The 19,844-nt window shown below is 44.3% G+C and overlaps 1 protein-coding gene across 2 annotated transcripts in view; it reads left to right on the top strand.

The window, feature by feature from the left end:
* Positions 1–19,441, top strand: part of POU2F1 (POU class 2 homeobox 1) — a 169,254-nt gene extending 149,813 nt beyond the window's left edge. The window contains exons 11-16 of one of the 2 annotated variants that reach the window (XM_080824126.1): positions 13–158; positions 1,355–1,534; positions 3,388–3,505; positions 14,765–15,107; positions 15,809–15,897; positions 18,852–19,441. In XM_080824126.1, coding sequence (XP_080680252.1) covers positions 13–158; positions 1,355–1,534; positions 3,388–3,505; positions 14,765–15,107; positions 15,809–15,897; positions 18,852–19,162 — 1,187 coding nt within the window. In that variant the 3' untranslated portion in view covers positions 19,163–19,441. The remainder of the gene's footprint in view (positions 1–12; positions 159–1,354; positions 1,535–3,387; positions 3,506–14,764; positions 15,108–15,808; positions 15,898–18,851) is intronic. The other variant, XM_080824127.1, reaches the window with a different exon arrangement.
* Positions 19,442–19,844: the final 403 nt, after the last annotated feature.

The raw sequence follows: 19,844 nt of genomic DNA on the forward strand, positions 1-19,844 counted from the left end.
TCTTTCTTACAGAGAACCTCTCATCTGATTCAGGTCTCTCCAGCCCAAGTGCCCTGAATTCTCCAGGGCTGGGAATGGAAGGCTTGAACCGCAGGAGGAAGAAACGCACCAGCATAGAGACCAACATCCGTGTGGCCTTAGAGAAGAGTTTCTTGGAGGTTAGTCAGGTTTTTACTTCTCTCGTACCTATGATTGTGTAATGTTCAGTGCTGTAGGTGACAAAAGACGGACTCGCCGGCCTCAGTCCTTACAGATGCCCGTAACCTAGTGGAGAACAGTGGGCAAAGCCGGTTACTGAACATCGGAAACAGAACGGGCGTGCAGGGTGCAGGAGAGCCCAGGCTCCAGCCATGTGAGCCCCAGTGGGACGGGCAGCAGCTGCCCCGGGAGAGTCGGGGGAAGCGCCGGAAGCAGAGGAAACGCACGAGCAAAGGCATCCGGGGAGGGAACACCGCGAGGTAGATCCGGCGACACACAGGTGGTTTGGTGTGACTGAATTCTAGTGTCCGGGCGCCTGGAATAGTCGCTTGGTACCAGAAGGCTACGGGCCTTGGGGGCCTTGGATCGCCAACAGCGGGTTGGCCTGTTTGTTTGTTTGTTTGTTTGTTTGTTACTGTCCCGGGGAGTATCGCAGCCCGAGCTTCCCGTCAAATTTTGACTTCCCTAATGTAGAAAAGGCGGGAGGAGCACTGAATCAGGAATCTTTATCCATTCGACCACTTTTATTAACCGTGTGACTGGTCAAGTTACTGGATTTCTTAGGCTGAAGTCCCTTTCTCTGTGAATCCCCGCCCTTCCTGCCCCGTAGGCTTATTGCGGGCCTCACTGTCCTGGTAAAGGTGTGTCATGAAGCACTGAGAAGCTTTAAATTCCTACTGAGATAACGAAGTTGTATCGATGACTAATTTTATTCAAGATTAATAGCTCTTAAGAAAAAAAACAAATACTCAAGAATAACTTGGGGCGCCTGGGTGGCTCGACTGGTTAAGCATCTGCCTTCGGCTCAGGTCATGATCCCAGGGTCCTCCTTCTCTCTCTGCCTGTCGCTCCCCTGCTTGTGCTCTCTCTCTCTTTCTGACAAATAAAATCTTTAAAAAAATAAATAAATAACTTACTCTTAGTTAATATGAATAAGTTTAATAAATATATGTTCATTAGAATGTTTATCTGTAGAAGTTCTTCGTTAAAAGCTGGCCAATATGGACATAGGTATCCCAGCTTCATTCTCTGATTTGTCCCTCCCAATTAGTTTATTTATGTCAGTAGTTTAAAAAGTTATCCCCCCCACAGAAAAGATTTTTTAATTAAAGTAATAAAAAGGTATTCCAAAAGATGATTTTTTTTTCCCCTTTAGAATCAAAAGCCTACCTCGGAAGAGATCACCATGATTGCTGATCAGCTCAGTATGGAAAAGGAAGTGATTCGTGTTTGGTTTTGTAACCGGCGCCAGAAAGAAAAAAGAATCAACCCACCAAGCAGTGGTGGAACCAGCAGTTCACCTATCAAAGCAATTTTCCCCAGTCCGACCTCACTGGTAAGGATAAAAAATAGAGGATGCGAGCTCAAGGACGAACTTCTATAATCTTACAAATGATCTATGAATCGACTTACTTCCTAACAGTAATTTATTGCGTATATATGTTCATATTGAGTGAGTGTATGTAAATTTGTATTTTAAATGTTAAGTGGGACACCTGGGCAGCTCAGTTGGTTAAGCGTCTGCCTTCGGCTCAGGTCATAATCAAGTCCCACATCAGACTCTCCGCTCAGAGGGGAGCCCACTTCTCCCTGTTCTTGTTCTCTCTCTCCCTCTCTCTCTCTCTCTCTGACAAATAACTAAATAAAATCTGGAAAAAAAAAAAAAAGACTGAGGTTTAAAAAAAATTAAATGGTACTAAAGTAATTAAATCTCATGTTGTCATTAAGCCAAGAACTTACTGATCTTTCTTTTTTAAAGTGAGCAGTTTTAATTCTTTCCTGTTTCATGGTGGCTTGCTTCATTATCCTCTTCTCTGACGTAGTTTATTAGGTTACTCTGGAACTGTGGGAGCAGATTTGCTGGGCTCCGGTTACCTGAAAAAAAGATCTTCAGTTGCTTTTTCTTCATGTTGGGTTTTGGGGTTTTGTTGTTGTTCTTTTGTTTTGTTTTGAGGGGGAGCGGGTAGGAGGTTCTCAAGGAGACTCCCCACTCAGCACGGATCCAACGTAGGGCTCAGTCTCACTGCCCTGAGCCGAAATCAAGAGTTGGATGCTTAACCGGCTAAGCCATGCAGGTGCCCCTATATTCATGTTGGGTTTTAAAACCCAGTTTATTAAACTTACATGAGGAGGTGACAGTAAATTCCCATATAACCTTTAGTTCTGAACTGGTATGAATTCAACCATCTCATGTCTTCACTCTCAAACATATGTGGGACTGTTCATTGATGACCTCATTGAGTAACTTGAACGCATTGCTTTGGAAGAGTATTCTAGACTGAGGGGACATGCAGCGGTCATGTACTCTCTTGCTCTTAACGATGATGGCAAATGTGACTCCGTATTTCCAACCAGGATTCCACAGATGAGAAGTGGATTGTTGGGTTTGCATTTCTGATCTTCCCTTATTAATTAGTTTTTATTATATTTGAATATCACTCTAAACTGGGATGCTTTTTAAACTAAAGTCATCATTAAGAGCGTGTACTGGTTGTTAAGGGAACGCTGTGGTTGTCGAATGGTTGGGCTTTAATCATGAAGTTCCTGACATAGTAGTTATGAAAAAGATAGTCTTTAGGTACGGTTCTGTTTCATGTAGGTGGCTATTTTGTGTTTTCGATTTATTTGTTACTAAAAGGAAGACAGTGTTTCTTAACAAAACTGTGGAAGTGTTTTATGTTATTTCAAAAAGAAACTGTAAGCTTTTAAAAATTTTGCTTCACATTCTTTCCATAATATCATTTCATTAAAAACAAAAACAAGACAGTCTTGTCTCCACCTGACCAAAAGTAAAAGCAATCCAAGATTCCCTGATTCTCTGATCCTATTGAATAGTTTTCTTGTGTAGATTAAGTTGATAATTAGTATAATATTTTTTACTTACTTGGAGTAGTTCTGACTCACCATCATTGAAATTTAGGAATTTTTAAATTATTTCTTTTTAAAACCTGGGCAAAGCCCTTTCTCCTATCAGAAAGAAAACCAACTTCCAATAGCAGCCTTTGAACATGTGTGTTTTCTCAATTCCAAGATCAAAAGATGATTATAAAATTATTCCCTCTTAGGCCCTTTTAATTCTTTTGTATCTGGAATTTAAAAGTTGTTACAGGCAAAATATATCTTCAGTATTGATATACATTTTCTGATTTTTTTAAAATGCTCTTTCATATTTCCATTTCTGACCTCTAGGTGGCAACCACGCCAAGCCTTGTGACGAGCAGCGCTGCGACGACCCTCACCGTCAATCCGGTCCTCCCGCTGACCAGCCCTGCGGTGACGAGCCTCTCTGTTACAGGTAACGTGACAGGTAAGGCAGCCGGGCTGTGCTGGCTCGCACGCCAGCGCTAGGCCTATGACAGGTCTCTCTGAGAGTTGTGAACGATACTGCGAATTAAGGCTCTAAACTACAAATACGTATCACTTTTTTGGTAAAGTCCTATATAGAAACCTGAACTCCAAAAAACAGGCATAATTAATTTTGTCAGAAAAAGTAACTTTCACTTTCACATAAAGGTTTTTTTTTTATCTCTTTTGTTCTTTCCCACATTACTCTTATCTTCCACATGGTTCCCAGACTTACCTTTCAAAACTCCCAACTTTTTTTCAAGTGACTCCTTAAAAACCCTCAGTGGCTGCAGCTTTTTGTATTCCAGAAAGCATCCAAGTTCGTCATCAATTCCCGGCAGGTTATTTCCAGTCTGGATCTTATCTTCCACTAGTCTTTTCTCCCTCCCAACCTCAGCACACGGCAAGATTCCATCTGTGCCTTCGTAAACATCCCCACTGCCCGAAACCTTAGCCCCGTCTGCACTTCTCTCCGATAGTGGGGAAACTACCCCAGCGCAGGTATCGATTCTTTCTAGAAATACTCTAGCTTTTCCAGGAACCTGTTCTTTTCCACTGGCTTATATTATAAATGATTATATTTTTCTACTTTTGTCTTTTCCAGTAGACTTTGCGCTTCTCAGAAGATCTAAATATTCTTTTTGCAATCTCATTGTCTAGTTTAGTGCATTAGGAGTGGAGACTGTAAGAAAACCCCGTGTTTGCGAGTATACAACATACAGTATTCAGGACTTCGGCTTAGTGAGCAAACTGGTGGCGACTGGTCGCTGTTGTTTGGGGCACTAGGAATGTGGAATTCTGGCCTTTAAGGAACTCACCATCCACCTGCCTGCCTTCTTCTGTTAAATTACAAACTGAACTTTTCCTTCCCAACAAATTATGTCATATTTTATTAGGACTAAAGATACCCATCTTTTGCAGAACAATTCCTTGTAGTTCAAGTAGAACTTGGTAGAACAGGTAGATTTGCAGATTTTCTAAAAACGTGGCAAAAATCTGAAACAGAAGGTAATTTTTAGGAGATACACATCCTGAAAACAGCTAAAACTTTCCTATCAGTTTTTGATGGTCCCAGTTAACCAATGACATTTTCCTGGACTCACTTGCTCGGCCCATTTATGTGCATTTAATTATAACTGTTTTCTAAAATGTTGGTAACTGGGGTGCTGGGTGGCTTAGTCGGTTAAGCGATGGACTCCTTGGTCTCAGCTCAGGTCTTGATCTCAGAGTCGTGAGTTCAAGCCTCCTGTGGAGCCTACTTAAAAAAAATAAATAAAAAATAAAATTTGAAGTGTTGGTAACTTTTTTGGAATGAATTTTTCCTTCAGTTCTTAAAAAATTGAACATTATCAGAAACTCAAATAGGAAAAATAATCACAATGAGCTATTTATATTTGCCTTTAAATCTTTTATGTACATATGTACAATTCTAATAATGTTCAGTGTGTCCTGCTCTTTTTTTACTTCTTATCTTACAATAAGTCCCATCCCCTGTTAATAGTTTTTACACTTCTACTTTTGATTTGCACTTATTTTATTAAATGGTTGTTATCAGAACTTCGTAAACATTTCCATATAGTGCCGTCATGGCTCAGTTCTACCTAGAATGACCAGCTTTTTGACTTTGAGTCCCAAGAAACCCCTCAGTCTCCGAACCACATAACTGGTCTTGCTTGTTCAATATTATATCCTTTGTGTCTAGCGCACCACCTAGAATATAAGATAAGATAAGATACTCACTAACTAAACTAATTATTAAAGGAATGAAGTTTTCACTATTATAAATAATGCTATTATGAGGACCTTTATTTTTTTTTAAGATTTTATTTATTTGAGAGAGAGAGCATGAGAAGAGGGAGGGTCAGAGGGAGAAGCAGACTCCCTGCTGAGCAGGGCGCCAGATGCGGGAATCCAGGACCATGACCTGAGCCGAACGCAGTTACCCAACCAACTGAGCCACCCAGGCACCTAGGACCTTTATTTTATTTTATTTTTTTTTTTTTAAGATTTTATTTATTTATTTGACAGAGATCACAAGTAGGCAGAGAGGCAGGCAGAGAGAGAGGAGGAAGCAGGCTCCCCACTGAGCAGAGAGCCTGATGCGGGGCTTGATCCCAGGACCCTGAGATCATGACCTGAGCCGAAGGCAGAGGCTTTAACTCACTGAGCCACCCAGGTGCCCCAGGACCTTTATTTTTATGTATATTCAGATTTCCAGAAAAGTTATAAGAATAGTTAAGAGAAATCCCACTTCTCTTCCCTTAGATTCTCAGTATGGGAAAATCTTGCCATATTTGCTTTTTCTCTCCTTTTTCTCTTTCACTTTCTATGTATGTGATGTTTTTCTTTACTGTTTGAAGATCAAGTTAATGGATATGCTACTTTATCCGTACTTCATTGTGTATTTAAAAAAAAAAAAAAAAGACATTACCACATATAGCCAGAATACAGTTATCAAAAATCAGGAACTTAACATTGACTCAGTCCTCTATCTAGTAAACAGTTCACATTCATGTTTTGCCAGATGTACCAATGATGCCTCTTAGAGCAAAAAATCTTAAATCATGCACTGCATTCAGTTGCTGTGTCTCTTTAGTCTTCTTAAACTGGGGACAGTATGAGTCTTTCTTTGTATTTTAGGAAATTGATTTTCTGAGGAATGTAGCTATTTATTTTGTAGATGTTTTGTCTGATGTTTCCTCGTGATTAGATGCAGATTATGCAGTTTGGGCAAGAAGACCACAGAAGGGATGTTGAGTCCTGCGTGGTGCATGGTGTAGACGCACGTGCTGTTGATCAGTCCCACTCCTGGTGGCACTGACTTTGACGGTCTGATGAAGGTGGTTTCTGTCAGCAGTTTCCATCACGTAGTTACTGTTTTACTCTTTACAGCAGTAAATGGGGAATTTCTTCAAACCTTTGCCCACTAGTGTCCATTGATGATTTTTGCATGGATCTCTTACTATGATTCTCAAGTAATTCTGTCATTTCTTCTACATTTATTAGTTGCCTTTCAACTGTAAGGATACACTTTTCCTTTTCCCCTATTTATCTGTCTGTATCAGTACGGACTCAGACATTCTTTCCGTATTCATTAGGTTAGAATCCTACTATTACTTTTTATTTTAATGTTCAAACTGTTCTTCATTTTGCAAGTGGGAGCCCCTTGGTGGTGGCTCCTGGGCTTTTTCGACATGTCCCTAACATTCTTTGCTTTCTTAATTTTTTGGCACAAGATGTTAAGCCTCATCTTAAAGGTTCTCTGCGCCAGGCCTGGAATCAGCCATTTCTTCAAGGATCCCTAGTTCTTTTTAGTGAGGAAAGGTATGCAGACACCAAGATCTAGATGCATCATTGATACTGTGTTGTCACTGCTGCTAGGGTGTCTCGATAGAAATAGGTACATGTGTGGGTATGCGTACCTTCGTGTGTGTGCTTAGACCGACACATGTAAATTCATTTTTATACATAGACCGTACATATCTGTGTGCACTTTACCTGCTTTTATTCAGATCCATGAGTTCATACTGGGAGCTCCAATTCCAGCCCGGCACCCTATAGTTTACTCCTTTCTGTCCGTTTTCCATGTTAACTGCCTTCACAGTGAGTGAGCAGCCTGGCTCCCACGATACGAGGAGTTTCATGACCGGATTGCTGGGTCCTGTCGGGAAAACAGAGTGGTTTCAGAATGGCCAGTCCACGCCTCTAAACGGAGAGGCCCCTGAGTCGAGTTCCCTGTTCGTTTAGGGTCCTTGCCGTTGGCCTGAAGGCACATGGTCCCGAGACTGTGTAGTAGCTGTTGGGTTGGTTCTTTGTCCTCTTCAGTGTAGCTACATTATTCACGTGAAATTCCGTTTGTTTCGCTGATATTCAATATTGGTGTTCTTCCTCTCATCCTTGTGGGGCTTTTGTAAGTATATGAGATAATAGTGTATCATGAAACATAGGTTTCAAAAGTCAGGACTATACAGAAAGTTCTCTTCAGAATAAAGTCATTCCCTTCTATTGTAATTCTCTTTCTCTGACAACTCTGAGCTTGGAGTCTCCTCAGGGTTCTGCTGAGGTGAGTAATTCTCACTGTTGTCCTAGCCGTCTCCTGTGTCCTTCTGGACTCAAGTTGGTTTCCCTACCACCAAATTTCAACCTCTTTCTCATTTGCGAGTCTATCAAAATCTCAAGTCCTCTGACATCTGCCCCCAGAACTCTTACTTCCTTTTTTCTTTACCATCATTTGGAATAGGATTTTAGAAATGAAGAGGAAAGAACCATATCCTCAGTTTACCATCTTCTAAGAGAAATCTAGTCTTATTGACATGGTTGCTTTTATTTTCCAGTATTTAGCATAGTGCTTGGCACATGACAGCTCTCTGGTGAGCTTTCCTAGAAGAGACAGAAGAATGATCATGACTGTACTACTCCAGAAAGACGTGTTCAGACGTGTCTCCAAGACAAAAATTCGACAGCCTTCAATAATCTCAACTAAACATGCTCTGCCCCAATTTTTTTCCCAAAATGTTGTTCCATAATGAATCCTGTGCAACCCCATACCCATTAGCAGTCCTTCCCCATTGACTCCTCACCCTAGTCCTGGCTGGTCTGCTCTGTCTTCAGGGATATGCTCGTTAAGGACTTTTCATACAAGTAGAATAATGTATTATTTGGTCTGTGTCTGGCTTCTTTCGTTTAGTATAACATTTTCCAAGGTTTATCTGTCTTGCAGAGTATCAGTACTTCATTCCTTTTTTATGGTTTTGTGATATTTAATTGTGTGGATATAACAGATGTTGTTTATCATTTATGAATTTGGTGGCCATTTGAGTTGCTTTCCGTTTTTGGCCATTTTGAACATTGCTGCTATGAGCATGTGTATGTAGGTTTTTATGTGGACATGTTTTCACTTCTCTTGGGTATATATTTAGGAATGGAATTGGTGCCTTATGTGGCATACCGGAGTATTATGAACAACTTTATGCCCAAAAAAACAAGGCAATTTAGATGAAGTAGATAAATTCTGAGAAAGACACAGATTATCCAAACTCACTCAAAAAAAAAAAAAAAAGAAAGAAAGAAAGAAAGAAAACTTAAATAGACTTAAAGCAAGCAAAGTAAATGAATCATTAATGTAAAGGCTTTCCAAAAAGAAAAGTTTAGGCCCAGATGGCTTTAGCGATGAATTCTATCAGATATTCAAAGAAGAAATAAAGTTAATCTTCAGCTGTCTCTTCCAGAAGATAGAGGAAGGACAGCTCATTGTATGAAGCCAATATTATCTTGTTACTAAAGCCAGACAGAGATACCACACACACACAAAAATTATAGGCCCATATCCCTTATGAAAATATACAAAAATACACTCAGCAAATTTTAGCAAACCAAATCCAGTAACGTGCAGAAAAGATTATTCATCACCACCAAGAGGGCCTAATCCCAGGAATGTAAGGTTGGTTTAATAATAACTGAACATCAGATAATGTACTACACCATGGCAGCAGAAGAAAGGACCAGAACCACAGCATCATCTCAGCAGATACAGGAAAAGCCCTTGACAAAATCCAACACCCATTCATAAAAAAATCCTGGATTAGAAGAGAACTTCCTCACCAGATAAAGAATAAAGAGCATCTATTAAAAACGTACAGCTAACAGCATACTTCATGGTGAAAGACTGAATGCTTTCCCCATAAAACTAGGAATAAAGCGAGCTCTTGTTGACGAATTAACATTGTACTGAGAGGTTAGAGCCAGTTTTACAAAGGGGGAAAATGAAAAACCTCCAGTTTGAAAGAGGAAAAGTTAAACTCTCTGTTTGCATTATTCTGTATATATAAAAGTCCCAAGGAGTCCGCATACCAAAAAAACTACTAGGATGAATAAATGAATTTCGTGTTGTTGCAGGATACAAGATCAACATGTAAGAATCAATTGCATTTGTACGTGCTATCAGTGAGCAGTCCAAAAATGAAATTACAAAAATAATTTTATTCACAATAGCTTCAAAAAGAATAAAATACTTGGGAATAAATCTAACAAAAGAAGTGCAAGTCTTATACAGTGAAAACTGCAGTTTGCTGAGAGAAATTAAAGAAAGTCTAAATAATGGACATATTCCATGTTCATGGTTTAGAGGACCCAGTATTTTTTTTTTTAAGATTTTATTTATTTATTTGACAGAGAGAGATCAGAAGTAGTAGGCAGAGAGGCAGGCAGAGAGAAAGGGAGAAGCAGGCTTCCTGCTGAGCAGAGAGCCCGATGTGGGGCTTGATCCCAGGACCCTGGGATCATGACCTGAGCCGAAGGCAGAGGCTTTAACCCACTGAGCCACCCAGGTGTCCCAGAAGACCCAGTATTTTTAAGATGACAGTATTCTCTGAATTGATCTATAGATTCAATACAATTATAGTAAAAATTCTAGCAATTTTCTTGCAGTAATTATCATGATAAACTCATCCTAAATATATATGGAAGGGACCCAGAATAGCCAAAACAATTTTGAAAAAGAATGAAGTTGGAGGACTTAAATATCCTGATTTCAGAGCATGGTGTAAAGCTATGTAATAAAAACAGTATGCGGCCAGCATGAGGACAGACAGTAGATTAATGGAACAGAATTGAGAGTCCAGAAACAAACCTTTAAATTTAGGCTCTGCTGACTTTTGACAGAGGTCCTGAAGCAATTTAGTAGCAAAAAGATACTCTTCACCATATGGTTCTGAGAAACTGGCTGTCCCTATTCAGGAAGATGAATTCAGATCCTTTCATGATACCATGCATGAAAGTTAAGAAGCCAAAGGGATCAAAGGCCTAAATGTAAGAAATAAAACTTTTAGAAAACAGGAGAAAATCTTCATGACCTTGGGATAGGCAAAGAGTTTGCAGATACAACACCAAACACAATCTATAGAAGAAAATGATAAATTGGAATTTATCAAAAGCAGAATCTTGTACTTCAGGAAACATTTTAAGAAAATGAAAAGACACCCACAGCCTTGGAGAAAACATCGTAAATCATATATCTGATAAAGGAACTGTGTCTAGAGTATGTAAATAACTTACAGTTAAGTAGTAAAAATATAAACAACCTCATTTTTAAAAGGGCAAAAGATTCTAATATATATATAATGCCAAAGAACATATGGAAATGACTAACAAGCACCTTAAAAAGATGCTCAGTCTTGTAACTCATTAGAGAATTGCAAATTAAAACCATAGATAAGATTTCATACTCACTATATAATCGCTGTCATCAAAGAGACCAAAAATAATAATTGCTGGCCAGGAACCGTCATTCATCGCTGGGGTAGTGTGAAGTGTGATGTAGCCATTTTGGAAAACACTTCGGCAGTGTCTTTAAAAGTTAAATGTAAACTTACCATTTGGCCCAGTAAGTCCGCAAGAGAAATGAAAGCATGGCCACACACATGGTACAGATGATCCTAGCAGCATTCTTCGTAACAACCAAATACCGGGAACAAGCCAGTGCCCGCCCACTGGTGAATCCCTCAACACGATGTGGTCTGCCCATGCACTGGAGTACTTTCCAGCCAGAAAAAGGAGGTACTGATTTGCACTACAACATGGAGGAGCCTTGAAAACAGTGTGCTGAAAGAAGCCAGATGAAAATGATCACAAATCATACAAGTCCATTTACGTCAAGTGTCCTGAAAAGGGAAATCTGTAGAGAGAAAAGCAGATGAGGAGGAGGGCTGTGCGTGGGAGCGGGGTGTGACTACAGAGAGCCACAGGCGATCTGGTCATAAACCGGGTGCAGTGGATGGTAACTGTACAACTTTGTAAATATATTAGAAACCATTGAATCTTGTATTTAAATTATATCTCAAAAATGTATTTTCTAAAAAAACAAAGATGAGGCAGGAAGTGAGAGGATGTGCCTAACACTGCATATCCTTGTACGTAACTTCCCACTAACCTTCTAGGTGGGTGATGGCACCTTATTTTGTTGTTGAGGACATTGAAGCTGAGCAAACATCAGTTCTCTGGTCAAAGTAGCCCAAGTAACTGTGTTGCCAAGAATATAAGGTCATAAAATGTTGATTAAAATGTGATTCACTAGGGCACCTGGGGCAGTCAGTCAGTTGGGTGTCTGCCTTCAGCTCAGGTCATGATCCCAACATCCTGGGATCAAGACCCATGCTGGGCTTCCTGCTCAGCGGGGATTCTGCTTCTCCCTCTCTGCCTGCCACTCCCCCTGCTTGTACACTCTCTCTCTCTCAAATAAATCGATCGTCAAAATGAAATGAAATCCAATTAGAAAAATAAAATGTGATTCACTAGTTAGGAGAATTTATTTGAAAATACAAGTGCTCACATGACACATTCTTTTTTTTTTTTTAAGATTTTATTTATTTATTTGACAGATCACAAGTAGGCAGAGAGGCAGGCGGGGGGTGGGGGAGAAGCAGGCTCCCCACTGAGCAGAAAGCCCAATGCGGGGCTCCATCCCAGGACCCTGAGATCATGACCTGAGCCGAAGGCAGAGGCTTTAACCCTCTGAGCCACCCAGGCGCCCCTCACATGACATACTCTTTTTGAAAACACCTGGAATGTGGTTCAAGGATGACAACCAGAAAAAAACACCTGGGAGTGGTTTCTGGAGTCATCTTCTAGCCCAGGTTAACTTTACTGCTGAGGATAACTGGGACCTTCTTTGTATACGTAGGGGATTTAAAGAGAGTGATGCTGAATGGTCTGTCTGAAAGCGGTGGAAATGGAGGGGGGGGGGATCCTATTTTAAGTCTTATGGAAATTGGCAGTTTCAGCACTTGGAAAGGGAAGTAGTGCCCATAGATAAGCGTAGATCAGGGTAGATAAGGTGAGAAATTAAGCAAGAAAAGATTGAAAAGTACATTGAAATTTCTTAGTAGTACAAAGATAAATGAGAAAAGACATTTATTTGCCTTTCTAGATAGAACAGGGGCAGTTCTTCCAGGTGTCAAAGTGGAAGAGTGTGAACCTGCCCAACGTAGGACCCAGCACAGCGTCAGGGGCTCAGAGAGAGGGAGAGAGTGATCAGGTAGATTTAGAACTGAAACAATAATGGAGCCTGATTAACGATACAGGTGTAGCTGTATTTAGGGACAACAGCAATAAAGAGGCAATTTTATCTGTTTTTGAAAAGGGGGAAAGAGGAATACATGGTCCCCTTTTTTTTTAAAAAGATTTATTTATTTATTTATTTGACAGAGAGAGAGAGAGAGATCACAAGTAGGCAGATAGGCAGACAAAGAGAGAGAGAGGGGGAAGCAGGCTCCCCGCCGAGCAGAGAGCCCGATGCGGGACTCGATCCCAGGACCCTGAGATCATGACCTGAGCCGAAGGCAGCGGCTCAACCCACTGAGCCACCCAGGCGCCCCACATGGTCCCTTTTTTTGATTAGCAATAAGAAAGAGGTGTTTATGGGATTCACTGAGACCATGTAACACTTCTGCGCAGCAGTGTGGGGGCCGGAAGAGCGGACTCAGTACCGAAACAGATGATGTCTGATTTCCTCCCAGCTCCATGACATGTGAAAGAAACACTTCCTTAGAGCTAAAATGAGGAGAGTTGAATTCTAGATGTTCTTAGTATAGACCAGAAGGCTCAAAAATAGATTTTAGGAGGACAGAACTGAATTTTTTAAGAGAGAGTCTTCTTTAGCTTAGTGATAGATTTTATCACCAAAAAAGTTCTCTCTTACATAAGGTCTTTGTTCCAATGTATTTATGGGTTTGAAATATTTATTTTGATTGGTCTAGTTCTTCTATAATGTATCAAGTCTTTTATACCTCACAGAAATACTACGCTGAGAATTTGTAGGCGCTTTTTGTCTTCTTGAGCTCTCTGTCCTGAGAAAATAGCACTGGGGTTCTGCTCTATACATATATATGGTTGGGGAGACCCTAGAACGTAGTGAGCTTCAGTGAATTAGGTTCCAGCTGGTGTAGGCAGCCCGTGTTTGTGATTATGTGGCATTTACTGAGAACTGACAGAGAGGGCCTCTTCTGTAGTGCCTTCTGTAAATAGCATCAGAATTACAGCTCACTGGGGACAGCTGGCATCTGCTCTGTGGAAGGTTTTCTATCCCATGACTGCCTTATGAGTCATTTCTGCTTTGGGCAGAGAGATTATGTTCTTTTCGTCACACTTGCCTCTGTGACTCCACAGGCCTAACTTCTAGACATATTTTAGACCTCTGTTGGCCAGCGTGGCAGGCACTAGCCACCTGTGGTTTTTAAGCACATATAATGGGGCTAGTTCTAATTGAGATGTGCTATTAAGTGTAAATCACACACTATTTTCAAAGACTTAGTATGGAAAAAAATACTTTTTTGAGACTGATTTAATGTTAAAATGATAATATTATGGAAATAATTTAACTTACTCCTTTTTAATATTTTCAGTAGGACCACTAGAAAATTTTAAATTACGTATTTATTATGTTTCTGTTGGACAACATTGATCTCCAGCATTAAGTAATTCCAGTGAATGTGTTTTAGTTTTCAGCACTGATAATTATAATGTCAGTTAGTTGTTTGTTATACAAGTGTTTGTTGTTCTCCTTACAACAAAAAGGAGTTTGGGCATCTTGATTCTTTTTTTTAATGGTCTCTCAAATAACAGTTTCCTAGAGCTTCATTTTTCATTCTCTTATGAGATTCATAATATCCTTGCACATTACTGTTTCCGTGAATAAGAACATGTTTCCGACAGGCTTCGAGCGCTGATTTTCCGTAGAGAATAGCTCAAGTATTTCAGCGCGAAGACGGCATCTAGACGCGGCCCGTGGCCGTTCCGTCCTCGGTCCGCAGATGTCACTGCTGACCCTGAACTGCAGAAGAGCACCTCAGTTTGAGTCCTCCTTGCCTTCACTGTTTTGTTCTGGTGTTTCTAGAGAGGCCGCTACAGTTTCTGACGGAAACTGCTTCTCAGAAGCGAGGACTCTCTTGCTTATGTGTTTCTTCCCAGAGCAGCTCAGTGCCCGCCGGAGCCGCTGTGGGTCTCTGACTGTTGGACCGAGAAGCCTGTCTGTGCCGCGCGCACGGCCGCGGTGTCGCTCTTGCCCCCTGGAGTAGGGGTCGCGGTTTGGGTCTCAAACGTTCATCTCCACAGAATCGCCGACGGGGTGACAGGAACCCCAGCCCGAGGCCCCCGGGCGGCAGGCGACCGAGTCCCCGGGCGGCGGCAGCCCCGCGGACGGTCGCCTTCTCTCTGCTTCGGCCCGCAGGCAGCACGGACAGCGCGCCCAGCAGCACGGCCACGGTCATCTCCACGGCGCCGCCCGCCCCCGCCGCCGTCACCTCCCCCTCGCTGAGTCCGTCCCCGTCGGCCTCAGCCTCCACCTCCGAGGCGTCCAGCGCCAGCGAGACCAGCACGACACAGACCACCTCCACGTTGTCCTCGCCCCTCGGGACCAGCCAGGTGATGGTGACCGCGTCCGGGCTGCAGACGGCGGCCGCCGCCGCCCTCCAAGGGGCCGCCCCGCTGCCGGCCAACGCCAGCCTCGCCGCCATGGCCGCGGCCGCCGGCCTGAGCCCGGGCCTGATGGCGCCCTCGCAGTTCGCAGCTGGGTAAGGAGCGCCCGCCTCGGTCGCGTCTGGCAGCCGCTGGGAGCCCTCCCTGCGGTCACTCTTGGGGAGACGCCACCACCCCCTCGGGCCCCCCCCCCCCGACTCTCCTTAAAGCCGTCGGCGCTTGGGAACGGGCCGCCGGGCGGAGGCGCGGGGCTCGCTGGCGCGGGACGGGGGGCGCGGCCGAGCGCGGGGTGGGGGGCGCGGCCGCGCCGTGACTTCCTCGTGAAGACGCGGGCGCGCCGCGCCGGAGCCCACGCGCCGGAGCCCACCCGCGGGGCCGGGAGGGAGCCCAGAATTCCCGGTTTAAGCGCTCTCGGCTGTCCGCTGATTCTCAGACCCAGACGAGAGCGTCACAAGATCCCGGTTTTATTATCAGGCATGGAAGGATCACTTGTAAATATATTCCTTTCTCTGGCATTTTTTTTTGTTTTCTGGAAAAAGGGAGAGAGCAGGCATTGAAAGAAGAGTCACCAGAACTGCGGGTTTTAGGTTCTGGGGGGATCATGTCCTTACTTTGCTTTGTGCCGGGGAGCATCCGAGGAGGCACGAGGCAAGCCCTGTCCCCGCAAGGAGCGTACCAGAGACTTCCTTGACTTCCCCAGCGCTGTCTCCCTTTCCCTTGTCCTCGTCCTTTCCGGCGCGTGAGGTCAGCCCCACAGCCGCGCCTTGTAACGCGTGACCCCTCTTTGGCCTTGCAGAGGTGCCTTACTCAGCCTCAACCCAGGGACCCTGGGCGGCGCCCTCAGCCCGGCCCTCATGAGCAACAGCACACTGGCAACCATTCAAGGTCAGTGGGACCGCCCCCTCACTTCGCTCTTCTTTTGCTTGCTTTCTTGTTAACGAGGGAAGTTTGCTTTGCTCGAGGTGAAGGTGGTGGGGAGAGTTGGATTGATAGTGCTGATTAACCCGAGCACCAAGAAAACGTCCTTGTAAAAAAGCTTTTTTTCTTCTGCAAGCAGTATAGGTGTTCGTGCGTAAGGACAGGAAATGTGCTTAGTCTGAAGTGTTATAAAAAACGAGGACTCTGTGTTGCTATTTATCTTCTTAGGTGAGCAGACGTGGAGGCAGAATTTCCCCCTGACAGATTTACCTAAGTAGACAACCAAGACCCATCCCAGGCACACTTGACCGAGAAACATTCTCCAGTCCCAGTCGCACCCCTGAGAGTGGCACGTATGAGAAGGTCCCGTAATGAATTAAGCTTGAAGCACAGTAGGCGGACTCCAGGCGCACTTTCCGTTGTTAGGCTCTGCCCTTTGTCCCCACAGGACAGCACAGCACAGCACAGCACAGGCCTGCCCTTGGACGGTCTCTTCTCCAAGGCCAACGGGTCACGTTCAGCTTCACCGTGCTGTCCGGGCGGAAGCCGCTCCTTCCAGATGGGAAGGGTTTCCCTTATTTGGCTTCGGAGCTTTGTGTCTAAAGATGCTGTTATGTGATTCAGGAAGACAATTCGAGACATTAGTGTATTAATCAGAGAATTTTTTTCTTAAAATTTAAATGTTTTGTACTTAAATGAGAGTTCCTGGGGCCAAACAGAAGCTGTTAGCCAACCTCAAGTACGATGAGTGTTTCACGAATGGTGTCTGCAGTGTACGGTAGTGAGTAGGAGTGACAGACACATCTAAGACGTGACCTAGATTACTTTCTAGGGTTCCTAGACCCAGTTCCAGCCAACGTGCCCTCCCCACCCCCAGCAGCAAGCAGCTGTCGCATACCAGCAAGGTATCTGAGAGCTCAAGTGGGCTCTGATACCGTCTCCCTGGACGGCGGCGTCTCCCTAGAGGCGGCGTCCGACTCCCCCGTTAAGGGTTCGGTCCTACCACACCGCTCCCGTTTCCCGTGCAGACAGCGGTCGCGAGCCCAGGCGCTCCCGGGGGCCTTCTGACCAGTCACAGACCGAAGGGCCCCGCAGTCTCCTCCTTAGGCTGCGACTCGTGCTCCGCTCGCAGAGCTCAGGGAAGCCCTTGCGTACACTCAGCAGCTTGTGAAAGGGCACGAGGAAGGCGCAGGGCCGCAGCCAGAGGAGAAGGCGCGGCGGGTGGGGTCCCAACCTGAGGAATCTCTGTCCTCGTGGAGCTTGGGGCCTGGCTCGGTGGCGGGTAGAAGTTTTCTGGTTCTCCCAGAGGGGAAGCTCTCCAAAAAAGACCCAAAGCTGTCCTCTTGGGTTTTTACAGAGGCTTCATGACAGTCGTGATCGACTAAGTCCCTGGCCTTTGGCCAAGTCAAGCTCCGTCCCCTCTGCCGTCCCATGAGGCTGGGGGGGGACTGCAAGTTCCAACCCTCTGGTCACGTTGTTTGTCTTGGGGCAGCTGGTCAGTGCCCTTGGGTGGGGTCCAGAAGCCACCTTCCCTGATACTAAGACACCCATCTCACCTTTCTGGCTCTGAAGCGTTCTCAGGAGCTGCGGACGTAGACCAGATCTGCCTGAGAATTATTGGTCACTCAGGTGACTGAATGACCAAATCTGTATTTCTTATAAATTGTTACGTGACAATTACCTTATGTTATGTTGACTTTCTCATTGACTAAATCATACGTAAAATTGATGGTTAGGGCTGTAAACTTTCTGTGATACGAGGATTTTTCTGGCATAAGATTTGTGATAAATCACTTTTTCTCTTGCGTGAGGGTGTACCTCTGGGCTGTAGTGATGCCACAAAGGCAAATGCCTTCTGTAGGGCCCAGCTGAGATTAGAACGAGGACTTTCTGGGAAGCTCTGCAACTGTTCGATGACCGGAAACCTAGAATCTCAGAAAACGTCAGGCTACGCCAAGTCTTGTTAACCTTGCTCTTTGTATGCCGTGTCCGGAGTCAGAGACCTTCCCTCCAGTCCCCCAGCTTGCTTTATGTGTTCTGTAAGAAATGAACCGTATTTTTAGCGCCATTAGAAAACCCCTCAGATCTTCATGTGAAAATGTGGTTATACAGGTGGGAGGATCCTGGAGGGCTTGTCAGATAGCAGAAGAAGGTATTAAATGAGAGCGCCCGGTTATTTAGAAGTCCGGTGATACCTTGTGTGGGGACAGAAGTGACAGCATCGCAGAGAGACTCTCCCTCGTGAGAGCAAGTCCTAACCTTAGTGAGCCCCTTAGGCCACCCCCGTCTATGCTGTCCTCGTCCCTCCCTCTCTACGTCCTCCTCCGTACCAGTCCTGGGAGTCAAATGTGATGCTTCAGCAAGGGAAGCACTAACCGCACCTTACGCTTTATTTGGTTATAGATAATGATTTAAGCACTCAAGCCAGTTGGAAAGATGGTTTTCATGTTTTTTTTTTTTTTAAGTGCTCAGATTTATGAATAATGCCAGTTGGCTAAAAGCGAATTATATTTTAATGCCCCAGTCACTGTACCTAGTTTGTTTTTTGAATCAAAGTGTAAAATCAGCACTCTTCATGAAAGACGAAATTATCAGACTTAATATTAATACTCCTCGGAGGGTGAGGTCCTCTAGGAAGTTGAGGCCCCGAGAGGCCGGGCAGCTCGGCTTCGCGCGTTCCTGCCCCCCCAGCCTGTGCTGCTCGCGCCCGCTCGTTCGAACGCAGCAGTTCAGGCTCTTCCAGAATGACAGATGCGCTTCAGTTGGTGGCAGGAGAGCGCTGGGATTAAGATAAAAAGTCAGTTAAGGGTTGCCCTTTTCCACCTAGGTTGTGGGAAGACTACATTGGATGTGTTACTTGGCTTCTCTAGAATGGTTTTAACGTTCTCCTTTCTGCCTGTTTGGGGGGGTTTTGTCTGTAGCTCTTGCCTCTGGTGGCTCCCTTCCAATAACGTCACTGGATGCCACTGGGAACCTGGTCTTTGCCAATGCAGGCGGAGCCCCCAACATCGTGACTGCCCCCCTGTTCCTGAACCCTCAGAACCTCTCTCTGCTCACCAGCAACCCCGTGAGCTTGGTCTCTGCCGCCGCAGCCTCCGCAGGGAACTCTGGACCTGTAGCCAGCCTTCATGCCACCTCCACCTCCGCCGAGTCCATCCAGAACTCTCTCTTCACAGTGGCCTCCGCCAGCGGGGCCGCCGCCACCACCACCACCGCCTCCAAGGCACAGTGAGCCGGCTGGGCTGCACGGGGCTGCCACCAGCCTCGTCCGCTCGCGGCACGATGGGCCGCCGGCCAGGCTGAGACTGAAAATGGGATTGGCTTCCTCTTGCCATGTTTCCGCAGCAAGGGAAAGAAGGGGGAGGAGGAGAAAACCGCATACCAGAAAAAAAGGATGGAGAAAGGACAACATTTGCCTAATTTTGTAATAAAACACTGTCTTTTCAGGATTGCTTCATGGATTGGAGAACTTTCTAACCAAAAAGTAAAAAAAAAAAAAAAAAAAAAAAAAGCAGAAACAAAAAATCAAAAACAAACAAACAAAAAAAGAAGTGAAAGGACTACTTATCATTTCCAGCAGTCATGATGACAAGTTAAGGTGGGTTACCAATTCCAATATAGGAAGGGGATTTCTTGTTTGTCTAAATTTCTTTTTTTTTCTTAAAAAAAAAAATCATTTTTATGGGTCTGTTGTACAGGCCATTAAGTCATAACAAGGTGTTTATAATCGTATCAATTGTGTTGGGGGTTCCTTTCTTAACTGGTACAATTTAGGCAGGCCTGTATTACTGTATCTCTGTTATTATTGTTGTTGTTATTGTTTTTTATATATATATATAGTTTGGACATGTTTATCTCTTGCTCCTGGATCCTATTTCAGTGAGCTCCCACACTGTGGGGAGGGAGGGTTTGGG

This window comes from Martes martes, assembly GCF_963455335.1.
Source record: "Martes martes genome assembly, chromosome: 15".
Taxonomy (NCBI): domain Eukaryota; kingdom Metazoa; phylum Chordata; class Mammalia; order Carnivora; family Mustelidae; genus Martes; species Martes martes.